General features: G+C 36.2%; 1 protein-coding gene across 1 annotated transcript; it reads left to right on the top strand.

Moving 5' to 3' along the window:
- Positions 1-308: 308 nt before the first annotated feature.
- Positions 309-23,473, top strand: PDLIM3 (PDZ and LIM domain 3). The gene is made up of 8 exons (XM_075709192.1): positions 309-401; positions 6,228-6,379; positions 8,083-8,167; positions 14,118-14,305; positions 18,180-18,443; positions 21,089-21,216; positions 22,336-22,447; positions 23,284-23,473. Exons 1-8 carry the CDS (start codon positions 309-311, stop codon positions 23,471-23,473), a joined length of 1,212 nt encoding a protein of 403 aa, XP_075565307.1.
- The last annotated feature ends 3,802 nt before the right edge of the window (positions 23,474-27,275 follow it).

The raw sequence follows: 27,275 nt of genomic DNA, 5'->3' as shown, positions 1-27,275 counted from the left end.
GGGACGCTGAAGCAAGCAGATAAAGCTGAGGTATTTGTTGTAAACTTTCCAGCATTCAGGCTTTATTTGTCCGAGCTTGATACTCCCCTCTGTGGGTGGAGAAGCTGAGGGACTGGCTGACGTCACCCAAAAAGCATGGATAAAGTGCAGTGCCCGCAGCTGTGGGACGAGTAAAACTTGTAGGAGGTATAGAAGGTCAGCTGCCCTGTCCGGCAGGTGCTCTACGGACAGCACCCTTCCTCCTACAGCTCGGCTCCTCACACACACCTAAGGAAAGAAGAACGGTAACCAAGAAAAACCTGTCCAGAATGCCACAAAACGTTATTCTCCAAGGACCGGCACCCTGGGGATTCAGGCTCTCGGGAGGAATAGATTTTAACCAACCCCTAATCATATCCAGGGTACGTACTCTTTCCATTTCCTTTCCATTTATGACATTTGTTAGCGATTGCAGATTTTTGCCCTTTACTTTTCTGGAGTTCAGAGATGCAGACCAAGCTGTGAGTAGATTAGCAAGTAGCTGCTAGTTCTGAGGAGAGCCAGCTGAACGCTGACAGTTTTTACAAGTTTTGTGTGACATGTTTCTGGGATTGCTTTATTGGTATAAGAGCCTTTAACTGCATTTCTACTTACGCCTCAAAAATTGAAGTTAAGTGCCTTGGCAGCAGAAAAACTCTGGCATGATTTCCCCAGGCATTCAGATGAGAAAATTAAGTTTTGAGCCTACTAAAGGCCAGACCCCACTTTTATCATTTTCATGACTAGACTCTGTGATCACTGGGGGAGAAGACTAATTGGCAGCAGCTCCTCGCGTCTGGAAGTTTGTGCTTTGCAAACTCTGTGCCAACTTTACAAGATTAACCTGACTCTCAGTTAATTAAGCAAGTTCTGATTATTGCCAGCAAAGGCAACAGCACGTGTTTTTACATACGTAAAGGTTTTAACGTTCATGAATGTTAAATTGGTGAATTATTAGAAAGTTATTCAGTCCTGAATATGAAGGAGACAGTTCTTTGGTGTTTTCTGCCATATTTAGAAACAGAGAATTTACCTTACCCCCCTAATAAAAAGCAAGAATCCAAGCCTTCATTTTTTTCATGGATTTTGAGCTATTAATTGCAATTTATTTAAGAAACCAGTTACTCAATGAATGGAGCATATAAACCACTGTCAGCTGCCCTCCATCTACAGACATATATCTACTCAAAAGACAGGTTATGTATGTTGATAATTTGTATATTTTGAAAATTGTGTTCAATGCACATCAGACTAGAATTAGTTCTCCATATATTTTTGCTGCTTTTCACAACCTCAGACACACAGAGTCTGTGTTCCATAAGCCTCCAAATCACCAATGCTTTTTTTTTTTTTTTTTAAATAAAAAGCCCTGCACTATGACTCAATATATACACTATGCCTGGTATTAAATAAATGTCAAGATCCTTGAAGGATGGATACCACTGGTGATGCCTTGCAGTAAATATACTTCTAAACAAGAGGCTGTAGAAAGTTTAAGGACCAACGTTTCACATATTATACTAATAAAAATCAATTTAATTTAATCACTTATTCCAGATTTATATAATCAGAAAAGATTTTACTTATTTAAACAGAAGTAAACCAGAATGGTATTATTTGACTGTATGTTGCTTCATAACAAATATTCATAAGACACAGCAAAACCTTTGGAGAAACAGGAGACAAAAACATTGATTAAAAAAGAAAAAAAAAAATCTCTGGATGTTTTGGGGCCTTCATTGCCTTTTATGGGCCTCCAAAAGAAAAATAGTTTCCATTATCTCTAATGAAAAATATTTTAGCAGTGTCTGGTTTGTATTTTCTTTGTGTTTAGATTAAGTGCAATGAAGTTTAAAACTGCAATAACAAAGGATGTTACTATAAATGTAACTTTCTAAAGAATAAATGATTTTGCAATTGACTCATACCTACCAAATGCCTCACAAGACATAAGCCATTGGTTTCTAGCATATTACAGAAATGCTCAAAATCACATTTCAAGTAGAACTATGAAATAAAATATATATAAGGAAAAATGACATGTTTAAATTAGCTTATCTCAAGTTCAAGAATATTAATGGTAGATTTGTTTAAAATTAATATTTTTGTTGCCACAGCATACATTTAGAAGAATCCCTAAATAAGTACTCAAGCAGTACCCCTTAAGGAGTAGTGATTATTTTGCATGATTCACATGCCTTGCTTTTTGGGGCCTAGGTGTTCCTTTCCTAAAAGGTACCACCAGCAGCCCATTCACATTTGGCTTAACTGTCCTGACAAGAAAAAAATTATTAGCCATTAAAACATTAAATAGAAATTATTTTTAAACACATTTTGATGAAATAATTGGATAGGCTGAGTTTGGTTGGATACAGTCCTTGTTCAACATGAGAAAGCTTTTACCAGGACTTGTCAAGAGAGACGGACAACATAAGAGATCATGATCCACCTGTCTAAAAAACAGATGTCATCTCAAAAGCCCATCTGCAATTTCCCAAGCAAGGCAATTCTCTTGACTGTTTCAAGCAAATGCAAAAACCACAGATCATGATCACTGGGAGGGTAGGAAGAACAGCAGGGGACTAAAAATAGACATATTCAGATTCTATTAGGGTCGGAAACAACGAATTAACTAGTTATAATGAAAACATTTATTGAAATCCTTGGAACTTTACACAGATCCAAACAAATTACATTAATGAAAATGAATAATTTCAGTTTATTCTGATCAGAAGATAACATTTTGGGTTAAGTGTTTAAAGGAATGCAATCCTAGAATTTAAGTCATATTGAATAAAGCATTCCAGAAACAATTAAAACTTGTAGAGTCTGTAGGGAATCACAAAATATTATCAACTCTAGATTTAAGTTCTATTTTAGTATAAACCTTTACAGATCACAATGCAAGTATGTATATTATCAATTTTATACTTAGTTACTCTGTCTGCAGTCATTCATCATTCTCTTCAGAAAACACAGAGCCTGAAATATTTATCAAAGAGTGCAATGATGAGCTTCACAAGTCTTAACAGCTGCAGAGAGGTTTTCTTCAAAGTTTCATAGGAGACATCGCCCCTCATGTGGTTAAATAGTTATCTAGTCTCTGACAACATCTGAATGCTCAACACATATCCTTGCATTTATCCAAATCTGAGATACCCAGGATACAGGAGCAACAGGCATGCCACACAGATATGTCCTGAAGAACAAGGCAAAAATTTTCCCAAAGCACCAGTAGAATCTACCTCATGCAGCAATGGTAAGCAAGCAACAAAACACCACAGTCATAATATGATTCTAAGTGTTCACAATACACACTTAATGCATCACTAATAAGTTCCTTAAGAAACAGTATCGCTTATGTTATTGAGGTACCCACAATATCAATATTATACCCCTGATATGGTGTGATCTTGCAATGCACAACCTGGTCCCTTTCTATAAAATGTAGGCTGCAGTACTTTTGTCTGCCTGCCTTCCCCACAAGCAACAGTCAAGATTTCCCCCTGAAATATTGAGGAGGGAGAAGAGCTGGCACCTGGCCGTATTCTTCCTACCCCATCCCAGCAGCAGATCTCCATCAGACCAGGAAAAGCAGATGAGGGAAGGGATTGTATGAGGGCAGGTAGTTCTGCACCCCAGAATGCCTGGGCAAGTAGAGCTCAGCACCCCCATCAAGGCCCAACAGACACGTCCCAGAAGCCTGGCAATAATCAATTCACCTAAGGAATAGGAAACACAGACTCCTGCCCCTTTCCATCCTTGCTCCCACCAAACGATGGTAACTGCATCCAACCATATAGTGGTATCACTGCAGCTGATGACAATATGTTAAGAAAATCCAAGGGATTGCGCATTATTACCAGCGACGCAGAGCGGGTTAAGTCCTGCTAGCAGCACAGCTGCAGATGCTAGGCAGATATGCTACTTTATAAGGCAGGATCATTATCTCAGTACATTGCTGAGGTCTGCCACAGATAGAGCAGATGATTTGTTGTGGCACATAAACAGCATAATCTACTGAGTAACCTATATAAGGGTTATTCAAGCAAGCTTACTCTGGAGAGGGAACCAAGAATGTCTGGGTTTGCCCATTTGGGGTATCAGAGCATCAACAGTCACACTGGAACGCCAGGACTTCTGCTGCAGTTTGTCGTTCCACGCATGTCCACAACATGCTAAGCAAAGTCAGGAGGCATTCCAGGTTAAAGGGAGAAGCATTATCACACCTCTTCCCCTGTCTTATTAAATAACGTAAGTGGTCTCGGTGTAGTTCATTTACACTTACAGCCGCTGAAGTTTGAGAAATAGAACATTCTGGAGACTCCAGACTTAGAATTTATGAGCAACTTCCTCGATTCACACTCACTCAGATTATTCAGGCACCTTAGCACTTTGTTAAGCATACAATACATGAGTCCAATCTTTTGGAGGGTGAGGGGGTAAAAGCCTCCAGCTGGCCACAAGTACCCATTTGGAAAGTTCGCCTGCCTTGATAATAGCACGTGCATTGCAGTTTGTTACAGTGAAATCAAAAATAAGTTTACATGCTGGAATGCAGAAAAAAGCCCACAAAACAAACTCTTTGAGCATTCAGACCCACCCAACAGAGTGGGAAAGAGGTGAGAATGACTATTTTGCTGAGTTTTTTACATCATTTCAATACTAATACAGTGCAACACATATCAGAAAGACTACTTCTATTTGACTTTTACGCTGACAGTACTGTCACCTTCAGAGGCAACAAGTCGGCCAGTTTCACCATAGCTGGGGTTCAGAACATACTGGAGGTATACCGGGCAGCTTACTCTCTTCCTTTGCTGGACTACTGGGAAACATCAGAATTGAAGAATGCCTCCATAGCATGTTTTCCAGTCCTCCATAACGCTTAATTACTTTTAATAATTGAGATGGCACTTGCTGCAGAACCCGTAGTGAGATAAATTCTCTCCAATAGCCTTTTTACTTCATACATGGCACAGATCAGAGAACTGCTCTTGTAAGTAAAACTACATTTGTATTTTTGTCCTTCACGCTGGGATGCACTTACTTAAAAATACGCAACTAGTGTTATTTTAGTTGAATCGACCTGTCCCCTTTGTTCTGCTGTTCCAGAAGAGCTGAATTCCAAAAGCTTATGTGCTACATCCATCAATTTCACACTGCTGTCTTGGTTATCAAAGGTCACCTAAAATGGCAATACACACCTAAGGGACCTAAATCCCACTCTTTGACCAAAGACCTGTTGAAATGGTGTGGTGGTATGAGAAGTCACCTGTTTGCAAATAAAGGCCTGCAATTCTACAACAAGCTTTAGTAGCATCTAAGGTCATGGCCTCTCTAAAATAGTTATTTTAAAACAGAATTTTGTTGCATTTCAATTATTTTAACCACGATGTAGAAGATTATCAACAAGACCAAAAAAAAGCAAGCATAGAAAGATAAGCTTAGGGCTATTTCTATGAATGTCACTGACATTGGTACATTTCCGTGAGGTATGAATTGCACCACACAGATCACTTTGAAAGATCAGGGCCACTGTTAGTCAAATGCAATGGGACTTAAAGCTAAGCACTTGAAGGAGTTCGGGGTCTGGATTAGACATGAATAAAGATAAAAATGTCATTTCAGTATTATTAGCATATCTATGATTACTTAGTGATACAACATGAGAGGCCAGGCTAGCAGAAAACACACTAACTGTCCTTAAATTAATAATTAATTAATTAATTAAATTAATTATCCTTAAATATGGTAAGACCATAAGTGGCTTTCCGTATTATCCAGTCAGTGGCACATCATGCACATGAATGTTAAATAGCACAATTTCTTAACAGTTCTATTCTTCTACTATTGCCTGGAGTTGTAAGGGAAAAACTTAACTGATTTTTTCGAGCAAATTACGCAATGGCAGTCGAGACAGAGGATTCAAAGACAAGTTACGGTAACTACAGAAATCAGAGTGGAAACTATTTAATGCAGAGGTGTGAAGATAATTTCCACCTAATTTGAAGTTATTGGTGAATAAAGCATTTATATGGTGATCTGACACTAGAACTACAGAGGATCTGGCAGAATTAAGAACTCACTTTTTTCGTAATCAATCATGTAGTTGTTTACAGGCTCCCTCCCTAACCCAATAGGAAATAGGGAAGCATGGTGAAGTTTATTTTCTCTATCAATTTTCAGTTAAATTTTGTTTTTTTCAGATTACACCTGGAAGCAAGGCTTCAGCTGCCAACCTGTGCCCTGGTGATGTAATTGTAGCTATTGATGGGCTGAGCACAGAGAACATGACACACAACGATGCCCAAGAGAGAATTAAAGCAGCTGCACATCAGCTTTCTTTGAAAATAGAGAGGTATATGTACATATCTGCTTACTTCTGAAAGAAGATACTACCCAGCCAACTGATTATACAGTACAACTATTACACAGTGTAACTATTTTAAATAGTTTTAAGAATTTCACAAAACCTTTAAAATTACAAGCACCCAGACCTACCTCACCAACTCCAGATCAGGCAAGACTCCCCAGAACATATCTTCATGGACACAAGAAGAGTAGCTTCCCTCAGGCTACTCACCACATTTTTTTGAGCTGTGAACCATACCGCCTACTGCCTCTGCTGACTCCACAAGTGCTATGTTTGTTGTCAGTAAACAAACAGTTCTTCATGTTTTGGGGAAATAATAAAACCCTCAGCTAGCTGTCACCTGTTCAGTCACCTCTCTACTCTTAACAATCCTTCAGCCACAGGTGCTTATCATTGCCTCCTGCTCCCAGTCACAAAGCTGCTAGTATATCCTCCCAGTTAAGGAAAGCAACATCATGTCAGACTTTTGTAAGGGGTGACAAAGGAGGGGGTTTAAAGCCCACTTCTTTGGTCACAATGTATTAAACCAGATACCGGATTCTCAAAGCAATGTTAAAAGCAAAACAAAACAAAACTAGAAAACCCTCTCTTACCTAAACTGTAGGAGTCCAGAAACTTCTTGTGTTTGTTTCTCTCAACTAAAGCCAGCAAGAGAAACAACCTGCATCTTCACATCTCCTGAGTTTGCTCCGCCTGCCATCAGAATCACCTAGCACAACCTTTCAGCTGTCTCCAAGAATCAGACAGCTCTGACTGACCTCAGGCCCTCAAGGAGGCACAGCACTTCATTACAGCTGACCACAATATTCCTTTCTGAATACAGAAGGGTTTTGGGTTTTTTTTTTTTGGAAGGAGCATTGTCTAATTACTAGAGCACACACCACGGTTAAAAAATTCCTGCAGTTAATTCCAGGTTCTGTAACAGATTGATGTATGTAATTTAGCGACTCTCTTAGGAAGTAATTCCAAAATATAAGTGTAATTGTGCCTATGAAATATGTGTACATTTTAACAATGCTAAATATTTGTGTTTATACAACAAGCAGTACTAGATTAATATTTAACATTAATATTACACTATTTTAAAATTAGCTGCTAAATTTTGCTTTTTAATGAAGACAGAATTGTAACTGGTATTTGCATGTTTGCTACCTCTGCTTCAGTGACTGAAGCAAGTGACTGTGCAACTTCTATTTACAATTGCACATATACTTTGCATACCTATGTTACACTCCTCCTACACTCAAAAGCAGGCCTTGCATGGATATTGTGGAGATAAAAAGAGAAATGTATATTGTTCTGGTTTAGGATTATTACTAATATATTCACTTATCTGTGCAAAATATTCTGAGGACCCAACATTCCTTCTATCAACTATTAAAAAACAAAACTGTAAAAAGTTTGGTCAGCTCAGGTCAGAAAGGCACTAATCTCCCTTTGCCTTTGGTAACTACTAACAAATTACTTCCCATTGTTCATAGTGTACATAATTTTTTAAAAAGTAAATACACTTTTTATATATTGTTTACATATAGTACACATTATATAACATTGAAGAATTTTTATGTCAAAACATTAAAAAAGCATGGAACAAACTGCAAATTTTCAAGCTGCATTATATTTTACAGGGACATATACAACTCTATAGGAATTCAAGTTATTTAAATTCTGCCCTTCTTCCTTTCTAGGGCAGGAACTAAATTATGGTCCCCACAAGTTTCAGAAGATGGCAAAGCACATCCCTTCAAGATAAATTTGGAAGCTGAACCACAGGTATGAATAACTGGGTAACTGAAAGTTACCCAAACATTTCCATTCACCTTTTTACATTCTAAATGATCTCCCTTGTGGTCATTAAAATTCTTTGAATAGCACTTCATCCATTATCTGCCAGTTTAAGCTAATACAAACCATCACGATTACGGTATGTATGAACATAATTTTATCTGACTGGATATTTTTTATTTTTCAGCTATAACTGAAAAAAAATATTAACAAGTTACAACACAATCTCATTGTTCTTTAAAACTGTACATATCACCATAGTTTTATTATGGAAAGGAAATATATCCTTTTATTCTGATACAGTTTAAGTTGCTTTAACTCTTTTAGAGATTTTTCATCATATGAGGAAGTTCTTCAATCAGGAATAAATGTCAAGTACCAAAGCAATCACATCACAAAAGTCATTGTGATGTAAGAGTCAGTTAAATAGAGAAATCCATTAATACTGGGTCTCTTTACTTCCATACATTTTAATACTACACCACAGAACTGAAAGTTACAAATTTGTACAAAACCCATGTACTGATCAATAAGCAAACCATTCACCACTTCTGGCCAGCAAAGTCTTGATCCTTGTATATCAGCAAAGCAAATCCAATCAATTAAAATCCTCCTCTCTCTTCACACTTGCACCCAGTCCCTTGTGCAAAGCTATGAGCCGAAGTCTCCCTATTGTTACCAGTTAATTAGCTAGCATCTGTCTACAACTAGTGCTTTATTCCTTTGTCATTCCTCTTTAACCTACATGAACATTTGCTGTTCTCTCAAGAGAGGGGAGGGAAGAGCATTCTGCTGATCCTGGCTTTCCAGGATCAAAGCAAGTATGTCACAGTATTTATTCTGTGCTATCCTAGAAAAATATAAGTGCAGATTCCATTTCAGTAAGTCCTATGCAATAAATATTTCCACCAATTCTGTTTTCACGGAGACACTCCCAAACATGAATATGGTATTTCAGTGTTCTAGTTCTCTCTCTTCTTTCCAATCTAAAAACTTGCATTAAGTGAAACAGCAAACTTCATCAGAAATAACAGCCTCTTCAGCAGTAGGAGATAGTATAGTGAAGAAACAAAACTATTTTAAATGCGTATTTTTGTGGAATAGCTAGGATGTGCATAAAATAAATAGCAATGGAACAAATCCACTAAAAAAGCTATAGAGAAAACCACGTAGGCATGTATGACAGGAGAGTAATCCTTTTGCATGAAAGCTGCTTTCCTAAAAAGGATAGTTACTTAAAAATAAATCACAGGATTTCACTAAGTGCTATTTGGCAGACTATTGAAAAGCAGTCTCCATTGGGCAATCAGAAAACTGTTTCTCCTAGATTAAATGGCCAACCTCTTCATTTTAGTATGGTCTCCCTCTTTCCCTCCTAGAAAAATCAGGAATACTGAGTATACTTAATAAATAATAGGACCCAGAAAAGCAGCAATGCTTGTAAACAGATACGCTAAACCATTCTAGGGATGATTTCTATTTTAGATTAAATTCTTCCACCCAAGAACATCCGTCACTCTGATCTTCCTGTGGAAAAAAATACAGCCTTTTTTCCTACAATTGCTGAAATTTTAAATTAAATTTTACTGCATATCTTGTCACAACACACAAGACCCAGAGGTGTGTATACCAGTAGTGAAAACAGTGTAACATCAGTTTCTTTAACCTCAGATGACAAATTATTGCACAACTATAACCTGTGCTGTTCAGGTCATATTAGAGTTTGCTGAAGTCCAACAATAAATAAAGGCATTGAAGCCCAGAATAACAGAGCAAAATCCGAAAGCAGTACAGTATTCCTTCAAATGTAAACCACTTTTATCCAAAAGTATTGTACACATTGACTGGTGTGCAGACATGGAAGATCACTGGGTTCTATAAGAAGCATTTCCTCCATTTATATAATAAGTAAAATTACTCAAAAGGTCATCGATGTTGTAATTGTAGGTAGATTTTTTTCACTCTTGCCAGACAGACATTTTGAAGTTCACTAAGAAAGTTTCACAAAGGGAAGTCAATAATTTAAAATACATTGTAAGCCAACTAAATAACGATAATAGATGCAGACTCACACAGTCATCTTAGTAAGTATCTAATTTCTATTTGCAAGCTAATAAAAGATAGTTATAAATGAAATTAAAAAGTATTTTAAATTGTTCAGCAATTTGGCCAAATATTTGGCCAAAGAATGATTACTTTAGCTTAAATGAATGAAAATTATTCTACAGATGCTTAGAGATGGTTATTTGAAAACTGATAAACAACTAAATACTGTGCCTACTTGCAGCTATGGAACAAGGAATGTTTACACCGTAGCAAAATTTTGCATTAGGCTGAGCATCCCCAAAGAGTCATTTGGAGACTGATATAGGCAATTGTCATAGCACAACGGAAGCTCTCACTATTTTTTCCTCTGGGAAAAGGAAACTGAGGCAACAATTCTAGTAAATAACTTACAGCAATAAGCGGCTGAGAGCCACTCTTGAAAGCTACACATTCCCACATAAAAACTAGCCACCTAATTTCGATAGTCTGGAGCAACCTATAGTGTGATGTATAAATAATAGGAAATAATAGACTACTTGAAGTATTACTCATACAATCACATCATATTCTGTACAAAAGCAACTTAGAACATAAGGTTCTCAATATAATTAGGAAGAGAAAATAAAACAATCTAAACAGCAAACTTTATCTTAGAAATTTTTAAAATCCTTTCCGCTGTATTGTCAATGTAAAACAATACTATGACCTGTAAATTTTTTCTCAATTACAATCCCTTTAACCTCATCTAAAAGGAATTTGTTTTCATGACCACAATTTCTTGAATTGTTTTTATTTGGGCTTTTCTTTTTTGCTTCTGTCTTTGCCTTTGAACATTTTGTTCAGTGTGACTAGGCTTTTGGCCATGAAAGACATTATACGTTCCTGGGAGATATAAATATACTACACATATAGATAAGTATAAAAATCTAAAAAGAAAACCCAAACCCACGGTTCTGAAAAGTAAGTTTATAGTCTATTACCACTTATAATTGAGTTTTGAAACAATATAATTGTGCAAGTCTAGTTTTGAGGACCTACCCTCTCTTCCATAATAGCATTCAGAGATAAAGATTTTAGTCACATGATACCTCCAAAATGTAAACATCTGTGTACTGTCATAGCAATTATCCTCAAGGAATGCCATCATATGGTCCGTGTTGGATGCATTTTGACAGGCTTTGGGGGCTACATTCATCCTATTCCTGATACCTGTATCAATGCAAAATGTAGTTAGCCCTGCAAAAAGGACATCAGTCAGCTAGAAAAAATTTAAGAAATGAAAATACAGTAATTCTCAAATATTCCTGATTAGGAATTTCAACAACCTCCAGTTCTCATTTAGCTTTTGAACTAAAGGAGGACTTTTCACAGATACAATGATATCCAATAAACACAAGAGCTGGACTATTTTTGCTGCTGTGTGTTCTGTCACTGACATTTTATATGAGTAGATGAGTTAAAAAGAAAATGGAATTTAAGTCTAACTAACTGCAAATACTTGTTTCACAACTGTTATATTGCAAACATGCTATTATGGTGCCACATGTCTTCTGTGCTGTTCATTTGTCAACAAGAAATAAAAAAAGGGGATGAAATTACAGTGTTCACAGTTGGTTTTGTTCGTTTTGTATCATACATGGATTTAATCCAATTTTAAATACTTTGACATTAATATCTTTAATTAAGTAGACATGATCCTAAATACTAGTAGATTATTTCCATTTACTAATACATTTTGTTAATTGCAACCCAGTTCTATCATACAGAAACAAGGAATTGCAAGTAAAATCTTTGTGCTCATTTATCTGATTGCTGCTTTCAGTAGCCTCTTACAGTGCAATGCTGCTAAACGTTTTCATTTAATAAAACTGCTTTTTATTGTTTGCATTTTCTGGTTGCACATTCTATATAACCATGACTTTTCTTTAGGTCTGTTCCTAGATATATTTCTGAAACTGTTGTTTTAAATGAAAACAAAAGGGCCCATTCACATTCAGGTTTTCATAATTTTTATAAACTATTCACCAAAACTTTGAACAGAGACTTGATATTGTCTGGGAAAAGAAATAATGCTCTGAGGAATTAATAAAAATCTACAGATATCAAAAATGTGTCCACGCTTATCTAATCTGCTCTTATTATCTTGATTTATTCTGTGGATTTGAGTATTCAAATATCTATTTTCGGTTTTGGTAATAGGTTGTATTTTTTCTAATTGGAAATTTTTCCAGCATTCCTAAAGGCTAAGGCAATTTAAAAAAGTAATTTCTGCATCAAAAAACCACTTTGTTTCAAGTTTTATTTAGCAGAACAAGGAGACTAGTTTGTAGAGCTTGCAAGACGTTAAGTGAAAGACCACAATTGCACCTGAATAATTTTAAGGCTGAAGATGTTGGGTGTGTCACCATTAAAAATATGTGATAGCAAATACCAGACAGCGTAAACTGTACACAGTGATTAAGCCAAAAGCTCTGGTACCTAAGATACAAGTTTCAACAATTTGAAATAAATCTCATTCAGCAGTATCAGAACTTAAGACTGTCTACAGGTCATATGACACAGTGGCATAGCAACATAAATACAGAAATGGTCTATAGTAGTGTAGATGTATTCCTAGTCCACCTATCACACTCAAAACCAAAGCTAAATCAGCAAATTGGCAAAGATTTCTATGAAAATTAAAGCATTAATGACCTGTGCTATCTTAACATTGCAAGTTCCAGCCTCTAAAGAGACCAATTCAGACTGTAGAAACCTATTTGTTTGGAACAAGAGCTTTTTATTCCATGTGGATGGAAGTTCAAGTGCTCTCACAGTACTGTCTCCAAAGAGCGCTGCAGGACATCAGGAAAAGGTGATGGACTACAGCAGCAAATGTTCTTCACCCACTAGTGCAGAAGGGAAAAAAAAAAAACCCTCAGAAGATGACAGCACTATTTTTTCCAAAGTCTGTATTTCTGTGGATTAGGGATGGACCTGAGCTGAAAGGGACTCAGAGGAGACTGTACTAAATATGCACAGTACAAATAAGTGAATTTTAACACAGTCAACAGTCTTTATCATTCCTAGCCAATCACTACAGAATAACATTGTAAGTTATCTGAAAGGTCATCAGAGATTTTGTTTCCAGACCATAAGGTTGGACCCTATGAATTCCACAACTGGAGGAAATTATCTGGGCCAACAATAAACAAAATCGTGTTCCAGAAATAAACAAACATAGGCAGAATGATTTCCAATTTACTCATTTCTGGGGTTTACTTATTTATTATGATTTCACATTATCTTTAAATTATACAGCATCACAATTTTTGACGCACAGGTATGCTACAAAGTAGGGAATAAGTTCAGAAGAATGTCCTCAATCTGATGTACATTCAAGACTGTTTCCATTAAAAGAAGTATTAAAAAATATGTGTTTTCTAGGCAAGACATTTACAATAAAATCTTCATACTTTTGCAAGTCCCTCCATCAGTATGTGACAAAAAAGCAGAAGCCAGAGATTAGCACTAAAGCAAAGCACTTAAACTAACTATACACAAAATGTTTCTAAAAGAAAAACATAAACAGTGCAAAATCTGGAGAACAATACAACAGGTTACTATAATATTCAACCCTCCCATTTTTTCTTAAAGTTGCACACTATCTACAAATGTGGAATGCCTTCCGTTTGCCCCGAGGCAGGAAAGTAACAGTCTCTGAATGTGTATGGCTTAAGTAGCATATAGAAAATTCATGGAAAAATATAGTATGCTCGCACCAGTTAAAAAATAACAAAGTCGCAAAAGTAAAAAATGCTGAGATTAACAATACTGATGTTGTGAGATTTACTCATTGCTAGCTTTGGTGTGCATTGTAGCTTTGTGTATTTTGTCTGCCTATCATGTACAGGAATTCAAGCCTATTGGTACAGCTCACAACAGAAGGGCCCAGCCTTTTGTTGCAGCAGCAAATATTGATGACAAAAGACAGGTAGTGAGCTCCTCCTATAACTCACCAATTGGGCTGTATTCATCTGGCAATATTCAAGACGCACTTCATGGACAACTGAGGGGTCTCATTCCTAACTCATCGCAAAAGTGAGTACTGGTATTTACTTATAATACATGGTCATTTGTGGTATATCATTATATGTTCTGTTTTCAATTAAAAAGTCCAGCTCTTGCTGTTTTTTCTGATAATCAGGAGTTTATTGATTATCCAAAAAAATGGTGATAAATGAAGAAATTTTTTTCCAACACAGAAAACTATCCATTCAGCTCTGTAGTAGCCACGCTGCAGGTAGCTAAAATTTGCCCTCTATGTTGGGCTGCAACACTACCTACCATCCTTCTCTCTTACAACTGTACTTTACTCTGAATGTTTCTGAACACTAAAGTGACTGTATTTTGAGTACCAGGAATGTACAAACTAAACACGGTTACTTCATGGTTACAATTTTAAAACTTTGTTAGCTACCTTTTAACTAGAAATAAGAATTTATAGGCCAAAGAAAGTTATTTTAACCCTCTTTTCTTTACAGGATATGAACTACTTTGAACACAAGCATAATATTCGGCCCAAACCTTTCATAGTCTCAGGCCGAAGCAGGTTATAAACTCTTGAGTGCTGTGCTGGATTTGGATGCATGGTGTTTTTTTAATGAGTACTCACCATTCACATTAATGAAGCATACTGATGCATTTGAAATTTACTTACAGTAGTATATAGCCTAACACTGAAATAAAAAAAACCCAAAAATAACCTGAAATGGTTGACTTGCAGAGATCAGGTCTGAAATTCAAATTTTTATTTCCAAAAGAAAGCAGGTCCACACTCCCATCTCAGTTATACTGATGTGAGTCTGAAGTAACTGTATTCACAAACCTGATTCCGTTTACAGCGTAGCATCAGATATTGTGTACTTATAAACCTATGGCACTCTGAAATTCTGTCCAAATGCAAATACCTGTAATCTGTTAACTTGCTAAATAAAAGATAGCTAGTTATATAAGGTATCATCTAGGCCATTCAGAGATTTTAATTTTGCTTTTCAGCAGACCTCTATTCAGAAGGCAACCTAATGCAGAGCTAAAATAGAACTCTCTGATGCCACAGACGTGTAAAGCTCTAAAATGCAGAAAAGCTTATCTATTTACATCCACCATTTTAGTGTAATATACCTCTATCATAACTGGAGATGAAATGCCTCACTTGCTATTATTTACATTATTAAATACAGAGGGCAAAAGCAATGCAAACTCTGTGGCTAAAAACACAAGGAAGCTCAAAAATGCATGAGTGATGCAATATATTGTGATGCTACCCTTTATCCTTTCTAGCAGTAGCAGTTTTTACCGCTGAACTTAGTTTTCTGCATTTTGTTCTGAAAGTTTACAATGCCTGCATTTCAATTATACTAATTTAAGTCTGACAAACTAGACTGGAAAAACAGGATGATAATCGATTCCTGTGTACAAAGGACAATCTCATATGGATTATCAGTTTTGTGAGATGTGTTAAATTTTTCAACTACCTGAGTGATAAGGGGGAGACTGTAGAAGAAAACTAACTCTATTCCGGCCGAAACCAGGACATTGATAGAGTCCCATCCTTCTGCGAACGAGACCTATCAATGTAGAGCACCGCCGCAGTGGAGAGAAGGTGCCCACCTGTCCTTGCAGTCTGATGCTGATACAGGATAAATGACAAAACAGTCCTTAGCAAACATGCATGGCCTCTAACCATAGGCAGCACTTGTATACTGCACCTAAACTGACTTTTGGACCACTAGGTACCATTTACAGGTACCTAACTGGATTTATGGAGATTCAAATGCGTGTATCAAGAGCCTAATCTCCTAATTCAGAAACCTCAATTACACAATATTTTCTGTGAAAATACTGAAGGAAATGGCCATTTTCCAGCATGTCAGATGGGGAAAAAACCTGCAAAAATTAATCTGACAGCGATGCAACAAGTTTCAGGACTTTAGCTGGACAAGGTCTGTCAGGTGTTCTAGCACCAGAGAAGTCCGTGTTTACAAACTGCAGAATCTCTGACAAACAGTGTTACATCTACAAAACCTTGGTTGTCACACTGTTTGTCTGTTACTTTTTCATCAGTCCGGCTCAATATATATCCTCTGCTAAACACAGCAAAAACCAAACCACCACCTTGACTGTACATATCCCTTTAGGAGAGAGAGCTGAGGCTAAATAGGACTTTGACTAAAAGAAGAGCTGCTTCTAGCCTGTGGGTTTGAGCTAACAGATTTGACATTAGCCACGATTTTGGACTTTACTCGGGCAAAACTGGAAATTATAGTTAATATATGATTATATTTGATTTATACTTTACTTATAATTTATTCTGTTTTAACATTACTTTGGCTGCTCATAGCAAGAGTTGTGCTTTTTCTAGCCTTTTCCTGCTACTTTCCATTTACTAACACTACCAGCACTGACAAAACTTATTCTACTGCAGGATCTAAAGGCGGTCTTGATTATTCTAAAAGACTGCAAATTTATAAGTTGCTTCGGTGTGAATTTTTTAGCTGGCTCATGCTAGGTGATGATGCAGAACTGTACTTTTGCTTTAAGGCTTGCCTACCATTTCTGGAATTAGCTTTGATATGTTTTTGATCGTAGAGTATATATTTCCCTTTACATTTTTGAGAAAGTGGTCCTACACAAATTCCTCTCTGAATCAAAGGGAGAATTTTGGGTTGTCTTCTCCACCCAAGACTAGCTACTGGGTAGAGTGCTGTACTATCAAACTGGGAAATATCCTCCCAGGTTTACACAGAATCATTCAGCTTGGAAAGAACTAACCGCAACCCTGATATGCAGGCTGGAGGAAAGAGATTAAGCATTTATCATCTTATAGCTCTGAATATCACATAAATGGTAACCAATGAACTGTGGAAAGCCTAGGTTGTGTGCTGTTACACAGCAACGGCAAAGAAATATCTCATAACAAAGAAAGCCTCCGAGGTGCTACAGAGAAAAGACTGAAGTGTTCAAAATAGCGATACTGAAAAAGACTTTGGGCTTAATGTTCACTTTTTTTTACTAATCCTTTTCCAGAGATGTTAAATTGGTGTGCAGTAACTTCACTTCAGTAATGTCAAGCAACATTAATATTTCTAAAAAACTGTACATCTTTCTTATTACATATATATAATATGTAAAATCTACTTCAAAAGCAGTAAAATTAATTCTCTGAATACATAACCTTTGTTCTTGTGAAGGACCACTTTACATTTTACTGGAAACACTGTAATTTAGAAATGCAAAAGTATGCCCGGCTGGTTTAGTATCTTTTCTTCTTTGAAATGTTCAACAAATATTAAAAAAATGAAATATATTGTTAAACTACTTTCAAAAGGTAAATAAGTATCTTACTGTAGCATTTAAGGAAATCTAGGAAACGTCACATTCATTATTGTACACTACTTTATAGTAGTCTCTTCAACTGTGGACTAAGATGGTTGTGAGGTGCAGGACTGGAATGATGTGTCTAGGATTCCAGTACTGCAGGTGTTTGTTCTGTCACTGACATGGACAACACACATAACCTTTGTATGCCATCCTTTTGCAGGCATTAAGAATTACTCACCTAGAACAAAGAATTTTAGGGAGGCTTAATTAATCCTCACTAAAATCTAGCATTAAAAATGTAAAGTAATAAAATGTTTTGAATTATTCAATCTATCAAAGAATTCTTACTGTCTTTAAAGAAAATGCACGCCAGAATTTTAAGGACTGCTTTATAACTGGCATTGATACTTTTTACAGGAAAAGACTTTTCAATGAATACACATACTTTTGCTTTTCTCTACTTTCTATACTTTGGCTTTTCTGTATCTGTTCTATTTGCGCTTTTCAGCCCTGTTAACATCACCGTATTCCTGTACTTTTCTCTTTATTCTCTCACATTGCACACTCTTCTGTAATCTGGCTATTAACACAGTGGATGCAGCACTCCTTCGGGGATTGACTGCGGCAGTGGACGCAGTACCCCCTCTTCAATTAGCACGGTTAGCTCTATCTGCCCTACCGAGCTGAAAGCAGTGTCTAGGATGGCCCCTAACATTCCCTTGGAAATGGAGCTTCCCGGTGTCAAGATTGTACATGCTCAGTTTAACACACCTTTGCAGTTGTACTCAGATGACAATATCATGGAAACACTGCAAGGCCAAGTTTCTACAGCTCTGGGGGAAACACCTGTAATAAGGTAATTAGAGCAGCATCTTTAATATTTATGAATATACGAATTTAGAATATACCAAAAATCATGAGCTTCAGTAATATCACACTGTTTCTATGAAAATGGGTAAAAGGGTTAGAGAGAACCTAAGTCATTTAAAGCCATTCGGTATTAAAATATTAGTCATTTATGATTTTTAATCCAAGTATTAAAGGAGTCTTTCAGAATTTACAAAGAAATATTTCATAGGAAATAATCTTGTATTTGTAGCTAATGAATAAAAACTGATGATAATTCCTGGACTGTTAGCTGACTGACCACTCCAAATCAAGATTCTGATTCCCTCCAAAATTCAAAACTGTTTACTATTGTTATAATAATTATTTATTTAATAACTTATTAATAAAATATTATTATTAATGCAAATCTATTTCAACTGTTGAAATTCAGGTTATAAAGCTTAGGAAATCTTGCAGATGTTTACAGTGTTCTAGATATTTAACTCCCATTCAGGACAACTCCTTCAGTACGATGAGCTCTTCTCCAAAAAGAGACGGAATTGACTTTGTAGGCCTACTAATCCATCTCTGACTTACAAATTTTATCCATTGCAATGACTAAAAGTCAGGTGGCAACCTTATGTATCTGGATGACAATGATGATTATACAATAAAAAGTTTCAAAGCACTATTTGTTTTTTTCAAGGTACAATTCATCATTCACATTGCTTTATCTTTACTTTTGCATAATAGTAACTTACTTTTCTGTTTCACAACAGTACTTAAGTTAATAATTAATAATCTATATGGTGTAAACTAAAGCTAATTACTAATATTTTAAATAAGCAATAATCACTGGCTCCAATGAGCCTTCTTCAGCACCTTGCAGAATTGGGCTGTTACTAACCATAAAAATCACACTTATATAGAAGTATTTAAGTTCACCCTATCTGATGAAAAGATACCTGTAGTTCATGAAGTCTTTGCAGAGTGATGTTACTCTACTGCATGAATATTTATCCTTGATCACAACAATTAGAGAACAATAAAAGAAAAAATTGCTTTTTCTTTATTCTGAAATCATGGATTAAGCCCAGAGTAATCAGATTTCACAAATGTCTGTGGCATTCCCAGTTTGAGAACTGACTCTCTACACAGGTTTGAAATGTCTTTTTTGTTGTGGGATTGGTTTTCACTATGTAGGCATTTAGAAATGTTACCTCACACCTCTGTGTCTGATTTTTTTGCCTTCTGTATGTAATTGTATTATCGCTTGTTTGATGCTTAGAAATATTTTAGTAAAGAGGAGAGAATCAAGGGTTTAATTAGCCATCAGTGAGAACTGTAAAAACTAAGCTCCTTCTGTTAATTAAAAGCTTGTGACAAGAGAAGAAAGTGGTAGTTTCTTCACCAGCTTAAAGACAGCTCAGAGAAATCTGTTGATTGATGAAGATGCAAACAATTAACATAAGCAACAGGGGTCAGTGCCCAACTGCCGCTGCTCTTACTGTGCCATTTGACAGCTTAGATGCTACCCTGGGAAACAAACCAAACCTTATAAAGCAAAATCTAGTCTAATTCCTTGTGGAATTAGTTGCTTATTTCCAGTGGAAACTTAACTAAGGCTTAACAGACAGTAGGAGGCCAGTTGTAACAGGAAATTTGAACTTGACATTTATGTATCTATCAGTGAGATAACAGACTTCATCAAAGTAAATGTGGACCTTTCTAGTTAGTCCCAGTAGCAGTTTGAAATTTACAGATGCCACACATTCAGCCTCATTCTGGCCAGTGCATATGGTCATCTACTCTTCTTCTCAACTACTTAGGATGTTAGTTATCATGATCAATTTAAAATATTCGGCACAGTTTAAAATACCATGAAATATTCTTGGTAAATCTTCGGCTCACAGGTCATTGGAAATTGAACCATCAACTGTTGTTTGGACAATAATTTACTTTATATTTTTATAATAAAATTGGCATTACAGTAAGTAAAAGTAAACCACGTCCCATTCTAATTAAATCAAGAAATAGCATTTCCATTCATCAGCATTCACCTTACAATGCTTCCTACTGTGCAATACCTACTTCACTTTTTTGTCATCTCTGTAAGTCAAATAAGTAACAATTATCTTAGCCAAATAATCCCTATATTAACTAGTGATCGAGCCAACTTAGAAAAGGAAGAATACCTTCACATCATGACCCTCTCCCAAAAGATTTGTTTGCTTAGGTTTTGGCTGACCTTATGTAAAGATATGAGCTGCGATTTTAACAACATTCTTGAGGTCAGCTGCTGTGACAATGGAACTTCTGGATACTGTACCAAAGAGCACCTGGTAATACAGCAGTTGATGACAGGAATGCAACTGCTTTGAGGTTAAACACAGGTACCAGCCAAATGCCACTAGAGCCAGAATGTAATTATGGAAATACTTTCATGAGTTTGTAGACTTATTTTTGTAACAATTGCACAGATTTTTTTCAGCACTTTTTAGATCAAGAGGAGGCTATATAAAGCAATGCTACCTGGAAAAAAAGAGTCAGTAATTGTACGAACACATTGTCTTTATGTTTGTTTCCTGAATCATATTCTATGCCTGGTAGAGCTGTTGCTTTAAAGTTATGTTTGTTAAACTGCTTTATCTGCTCTTCCTCCCTGTGATGCAGTGACCCATCTCCCAACTCAGTGCCTCAGTCTGATGTGTACAAGATGCTGCATACCAACCAGGAGGAGCCCAGTCAACCTCGCCAGTCTGGCTCCTTTAAGGTGCTCCAGAATTTAGTCTCCGAGGAAGGTGGTTAATAATGACATATTCTACCTGTTCAAAGCATTTTTGAATGTTTGTGGGAAGGGGAAATCTGAGAAGAATAGGAGAGATCAGAGCTATAAGACTTTCTGAAAGCCCAAGTCATTCTGAATCTTATAGAGAGCACACCAGCCTCCTAACATTTTTGCCCCTTGCTTTTATAGCTAGCAATCTCCTGTGTGAATAAAATGGGGGTGTTAATCACATTTTTCAGAATCTCTTCTCAGATTTTAAGATCTTTACTGTACCAAGTTGAGTTTAACTGAATGATAAAAAGTTTTATGCGAGAGAACTTTTGGGACAAGCTGCATATACTCATGATACCAAGAAAGAAAACACTCTCTTCCAAATCCAGCGAAAGAGAAATGTAAACCAACTCCTAAAATAAGTTTCACCCATCCCCTCTTCCTTCTAAATAAAAATTGAAGAGGACAACACAATTTACAGTCACATTTCCTTCAAATGAAGGAGTTTTGAAAATAACACTACTAAAGGCTGCAAGTTTGTTACATTTACAGTAAGTGTAAAGAATAAAATACAACCAAAATTAACCTAAAAGGTAAATATTTCAAATTTTAATTTTTATTTCTCAAATTTACCAGAGAAGGGATAAATACATCTAATTGTTTATATATATATCATTGTGGGATTTTGCTTGGCACTTTCTTGTATTTTGCTATAATTTTGTATTCATATCATCTTACTAATCTTTCCGAATTTGCTGTATGGTTAGTTATTTATAAATAAGAAGCTTTCTAATAATAGGTCTTGGCTACGCTATGTTGCTATGTTAAAGCCAAATCCTCCTCCCTCTCTTGCTATACCCAAGACCTATTTTCAGAGAATTAGATGATGCCTATGAGACAGAGAGGACTATATATATAATTGCTTTTGTACTTGCTTTTTGACTATAGCTACACAATATTTTTCCCCGATTCCAGAGAGTTGGAATCTGGCCCACTAAAGTCATGTAGAGAAACTTCATTGTTTGTTGATATAAGTGAAAGCCTGTAAATACGTCCAGAAGTGTATTTACAGGAAAAGTATTTCACTGCATCAGATGCTTTTATACTAGCCTGTACATAACAGGATTGCTTTTGTTCTCAGATGGACGCCCCGTGGGTACAAGAAGTGTGAAAGCACCTGTAACAAAGATACCTACTGCCATGCCTGGTGTCCAGAAAGTGCCGCTGTGTGACAAATGTGGGAATGGGATTATGTAAGTTGTTTCTTTTTAGGTTTAGAAATCTCTAGTTCAAGCACATGTCCTCAAACACCACCACAGACTACAGGAATGCTTTTGAAGTGATGGTCTTGGTCTCCATCTGCACAGAGTAGAAAAATGCTTCTAGAGAAGAGAGATATAAAAAGATATTGTTCTAAATCCCAAATTATTAACCTGTACCTTAGACACTTTCGATACAGATGATTTCAGTTTTGACAATGTACTGTCAAGGCTTTAATTAAGGTTTCTCAGGACCTTTTGCAAGTCAATCATTAACACATACACAATGAAACCAGCAGTTACCTGTGCTGCAACGTCTCAGGCTGTGAATTCTCAAAAGTTCCTGGTAGTGTAAAGCATCCTTCTCCCAACTCAGTGGGAGTATCCAGAAAGCTCTGTGGGCCTATATTAAAACTATCAGATTTCTATTGGAATGACATCACTAACTTCAGCACAGAGCACAGATAATGATGAGCTCAGAGGACAAAGTCACTGAGGAAAAGAAATGTGGTTTTTAAACTCATTTTGTCACCATTTTGATAGGTTAGACTGTACTTTCTGTGTTGTAACTGAACTAACATGTTTCTTCAAACTCTAGTTTTCCAATGAACTATTGAACTATGAGATCAACCCTACGGCACTTTATGTCACTCACTGAAACTCAGCTTCTGACCTTAAATTATTATAGTACTTGGCAAAACCACCAGACGAACAATCTAAAAGCCTTAAGAAAAATACCTAGAACTTACTTCATGTCATACTGTAGTTTCTTCTCATTTTAAATTCATATTAATTAATTGGGTTTTTTTCTTTTCTGTGTTTCCATATAGAGGAACAGTGGTGAAGGCACGTGATAAATACCGGCACCCAGAATGTTTTGTGTGCTCTGACTGCAATCTCAACCTGAAACAAAAAGGCTACTTCTTTGTGGAGGGCCAACTATACTGTGAAGCTCACGCACGAGCTCGCATGAGGCCACCAGAGGGATATGAAGCAGTTACTGTGTACCCAAAATGCTAGTCTTACGTTAACACACAAATATATGCATGCACACAAAAGGCCATTAACAGCTTAGAACTGCAGTACAAGTGTCAGGACTTCTGCCTGATTCCAAAGTAGCAGCTTTTAAACCTTTTCTTGTGAGATTCTGAGGGAGGTGGAAGTCCCTATTAGCCAGCAGTAGCATATTATACCAGTAAAATTCTGCTAAAATACTATCTTTGAAGTTGCCAATATAACTCAATGAAGTATAAACTAGAACAGCTGTACTGGAATAAAAAAAGTGAAACAGCTGAGGTATTACATGATTACTACAGCATATACGTAACTGCTGTAATCAAGACATTATTTTTAACATAAATTAAGTATCTGTGCAAACACCAAAGCCAGCAAAGCGTTACAGGCGGGGCCCTAACAAATGTAGAAATCTGACAGAGCAAAAAGCAAAAAATGTAGAAGCAAGTGTAGAATTTTGACAGGGCAAAAAGCAAAAGCAGCTATTTTACATGGATAGTGCAGAACAAGCAGTTGTTCATGTCTGCTTCCACCATCTATTATTCAACTACTATTAATGTATGCCAAAACTAGATTTTGCTTACTTTGCTTTGAATTTGAAAATTGACTTAATTTTCTGATGCAGCAACTGTGATAAGGAATAAATATCAAGTCATACAACAAAATGGCTAGTATAATAAAGACTGTTTAGTAAGAAGCAAAACAGAAGTTCTATGTTGTTTTAATGATTTGCAATGAAATCAGCTTTCACATCACTTAGCAGAAAATTGTTCTGAGGCATGAACACGTATACATAGGGTTTTTTGGGGGGACAAAAACGCACTCTAATAGGAACTGACTGCAAATTGAGAATGAAAGTAAATTTTAAAATCTTTCTGCAGAAAATGGTACTGGTTTTTTGCATCTCCATCTTTCAATTTCCATAATAGAAACAATGGGGAAATATCATCATCATATCTTTATTGCTAGTAAATTAAAATTTGGACAACTTTAAAAATAAATGTTAATTAAAATATGCAAAGGAAACATCTTTTATTAAAAGCCTGGTGAAGCCCTAGGGAAAAAAAAGCTGAAACAATGCAGACTTTAAATCAATTTCTGAAACTTTAAGGGCTACATTGCTTTCAGTAGGTTCCAGCTACATATACACACCTGACTGACAAACTGAACCTCAGCATTTTCAAAAAGTATCAACACAATTCATAAATTATTTATTGGGGTATTTTAAACCTGCTTTAAAGTAGAAAAATCTACAAAATTTTATATCAAGTCTATAAGACTAGCAGAAATTAACAACTCTGTGGCAAACAATCTTTCATACTTTTCCCATTCTACAATATAAGAAGCTTAGTATGTGAGAAGAATATGAAATCAAAATAAGAAGCTGCATATACTTTAAATTTATTTTAAAAATTCAGATGAGTCCCAAAGCTTGAAATACAATGTCCACATATTCAAAGACTTTTTAAGATGTCTTAAAGGATTATTTCAGAATTTAAGTGTTTTAAAAATGCATTTATAATTTATGCCTGCATATCAAAAGCAGATGCACCCTTTTAAAGGTTAGTTCCTGAATCATTTTTGGGCACAAAACATAATTCTGCTCCTCATGTATCATGGAGGCTATGTGTAGCATTTATATTTTTCCACTGATAAAGCCCATAAAATAAATCTGAAAATCCTTTTGAAAGTGTGAGTGCACATAATGTCTATTTTTACAAACCTAAAATGTCATCGATGTTTTAAAATATTTGCTTAATGTTCATTTCTTTGTGGAGTAACTGAAGGCAATAATAAATCTACTACATATGATAAAGATTCCGTATTTCTTTTCAACTGGAATGAAAAATAAGAAAGTGTGAGTGTCAAGTGACTTGACAATAATAGAAGTTTGTAATTTTCAGCCTGACAGAGGAGTATACTTCAGATTTATCAAACTGCTGGCAAGAATGAAACACAATTTTTGTATTAGGCATTTCAGTATGTAATCTGGGCAAAATTATCTTTTAAAACTGAATGAGATCATGTGCTTTCAAAACTGAAGACCATAAACTGCTCTCTCTTTAACAGGCCAAATATACCAATTGTAAATGTGGGGAAACTCTCGGAAACGTAGATACAAGAACTGTTAGGTTAAAAGACAGTCACAGAACATGACCTGACGCCAAAACTTTGGGGAAACTTCAGTGGTATTGCATCATCACATGGTGCTATTTTGAGAGGTTGGAGGTTGGACGTGATTTTGATAGAATTAGAAGGTAAGCCTAATTGCAAGTACTGACCTATGTGAAAACCTTTACACCAATATAACATAAAGGAAACAAAGATTTTCAGTTAATGCAGATTCTACAATCCTTGATCCTGATAGAGGAGAAAAATAGAAAACCTCATCCTACAGTCACTTCAGTGTGGGGGAATTGAATATAGAGATTTAAATGTGAGAGAAAGACACAGCAATTCTCTCTATCATGTGCTCAAGGCCGAATTCTTTATCTCAGTGGGGTGTCAGTGGTTCCTGGCACAAATCCTTTACAAAGTGTCCAGCTAAAGAACTATCTGCTTTATCTCCTGGCTTAAGTATGGCATAGCCAGCAAATCATGATAGCTTAATGCTACTATGCCTCTCAGCTGTGTCCAGACTTTTTTATGTATACATTACAAGCCAAAGAGAGCCATGGCATTTATTTTTAGATGGAGAGAAAGATAGTAAGTGTGACTTCACATGTTTGTTATCTCAACTCTTCAGATGTTGATCAACAGGTGTGAAAAGCTTTTCTCAGCTATGCTACTGCTGCATAAACAGCAGGACTGTTCTGGGAGATGTTTAAAACTTACATGAAACTGTAATTCTCCAGATGAGTAAGCCAAGAATTGCATCTGAAAATACACAGATTAATTTATGTGGTACTTTTGTATCAATTGTTCCACGACAAATGCTTTTGGTCTTTTAAGTAATGCTGAAGTGTTGCCAACAATTTGAAACCTAAAAAGTTCTCTAAAGTAGAAAAGAAACTATGTTGTTCCCATCAACTCAATAACTTTTTTTCAGTTTTTCAACCACATTTCATCACTTATAGACTAACACTTTTGTTCAGATCAGAAGTATGCTATTGAAAGTAAACCTCCCATCACTCCCACTTCCTGCATTTTGGTTCACATCACATAACAGCATACGCAAAGTCATTTCCTTTACGATGAAATTCAGCTAGAGGGGGATCTCTGGGAGCACTGCTAATGCGCACCAACCACTAATGGGAATTCAGTCCATAGAATCAAACTAGAGCTAAATAGCCCCTCCGTGAAACACATATTAGGTAGATGCCAGGTTGTCAGTACCAACTGATCTGCTCCTACTGCACCGTGCTGCCTGCTAATGCAGACATAGCTTGAAGCATTTCTTGCAACTTTCATAGAGAAAAAGTTTGTTAACAGAAATTAAATTACTGACTGTTTAAAACTAGAGATATATCCAGTCTCAGAATTCTCTCAAAAAACAGCTTCAGATGTTCCAAAGCTCGGAGGTGTTTGAGCTCAAAATTCTATAAACCATATAAAAGGAAACAACTGTGCAGTTGGGTATAGATCTGACTTGCATGTGAAGCACATGCAGATTTAAACTCTGTTTTAGGGGGGCTTTTTCACAAGGACAAAACTGATATTTACCTAGTGGGTTCATGCATTTATAAATAAAGTGTTGGGAAATAAAACATGTTTGTTGGCATATATCGAGAAAATTTTCTCTCTAAAGGCAACCGTACTCTGCAGATTTGCCCTTTTGTGGTTTTCTCCTCTCATCCAAGCAAGCTGT

This window comes from Pelecanus crispus, chromosome 4 (genome assembly GCF_030463565.1).
Source record: "Pelecanus crispus isolate bPelCri1 chromosome 4, bPelCri1.pri, whole genome shotgun sequence".
Taxonomy (NCBI): Eukaryota; Metazoa; Chordata; class Aves; order Pelecaniformes; family Pelecanidae; genus Pelecanus; species Pelecanus crispus.
The sequence above is the reverse complement of the archived record's forward strand: the minus strand, read 5'-3'. Positions and strand labels throughout refer to the sequence as shown.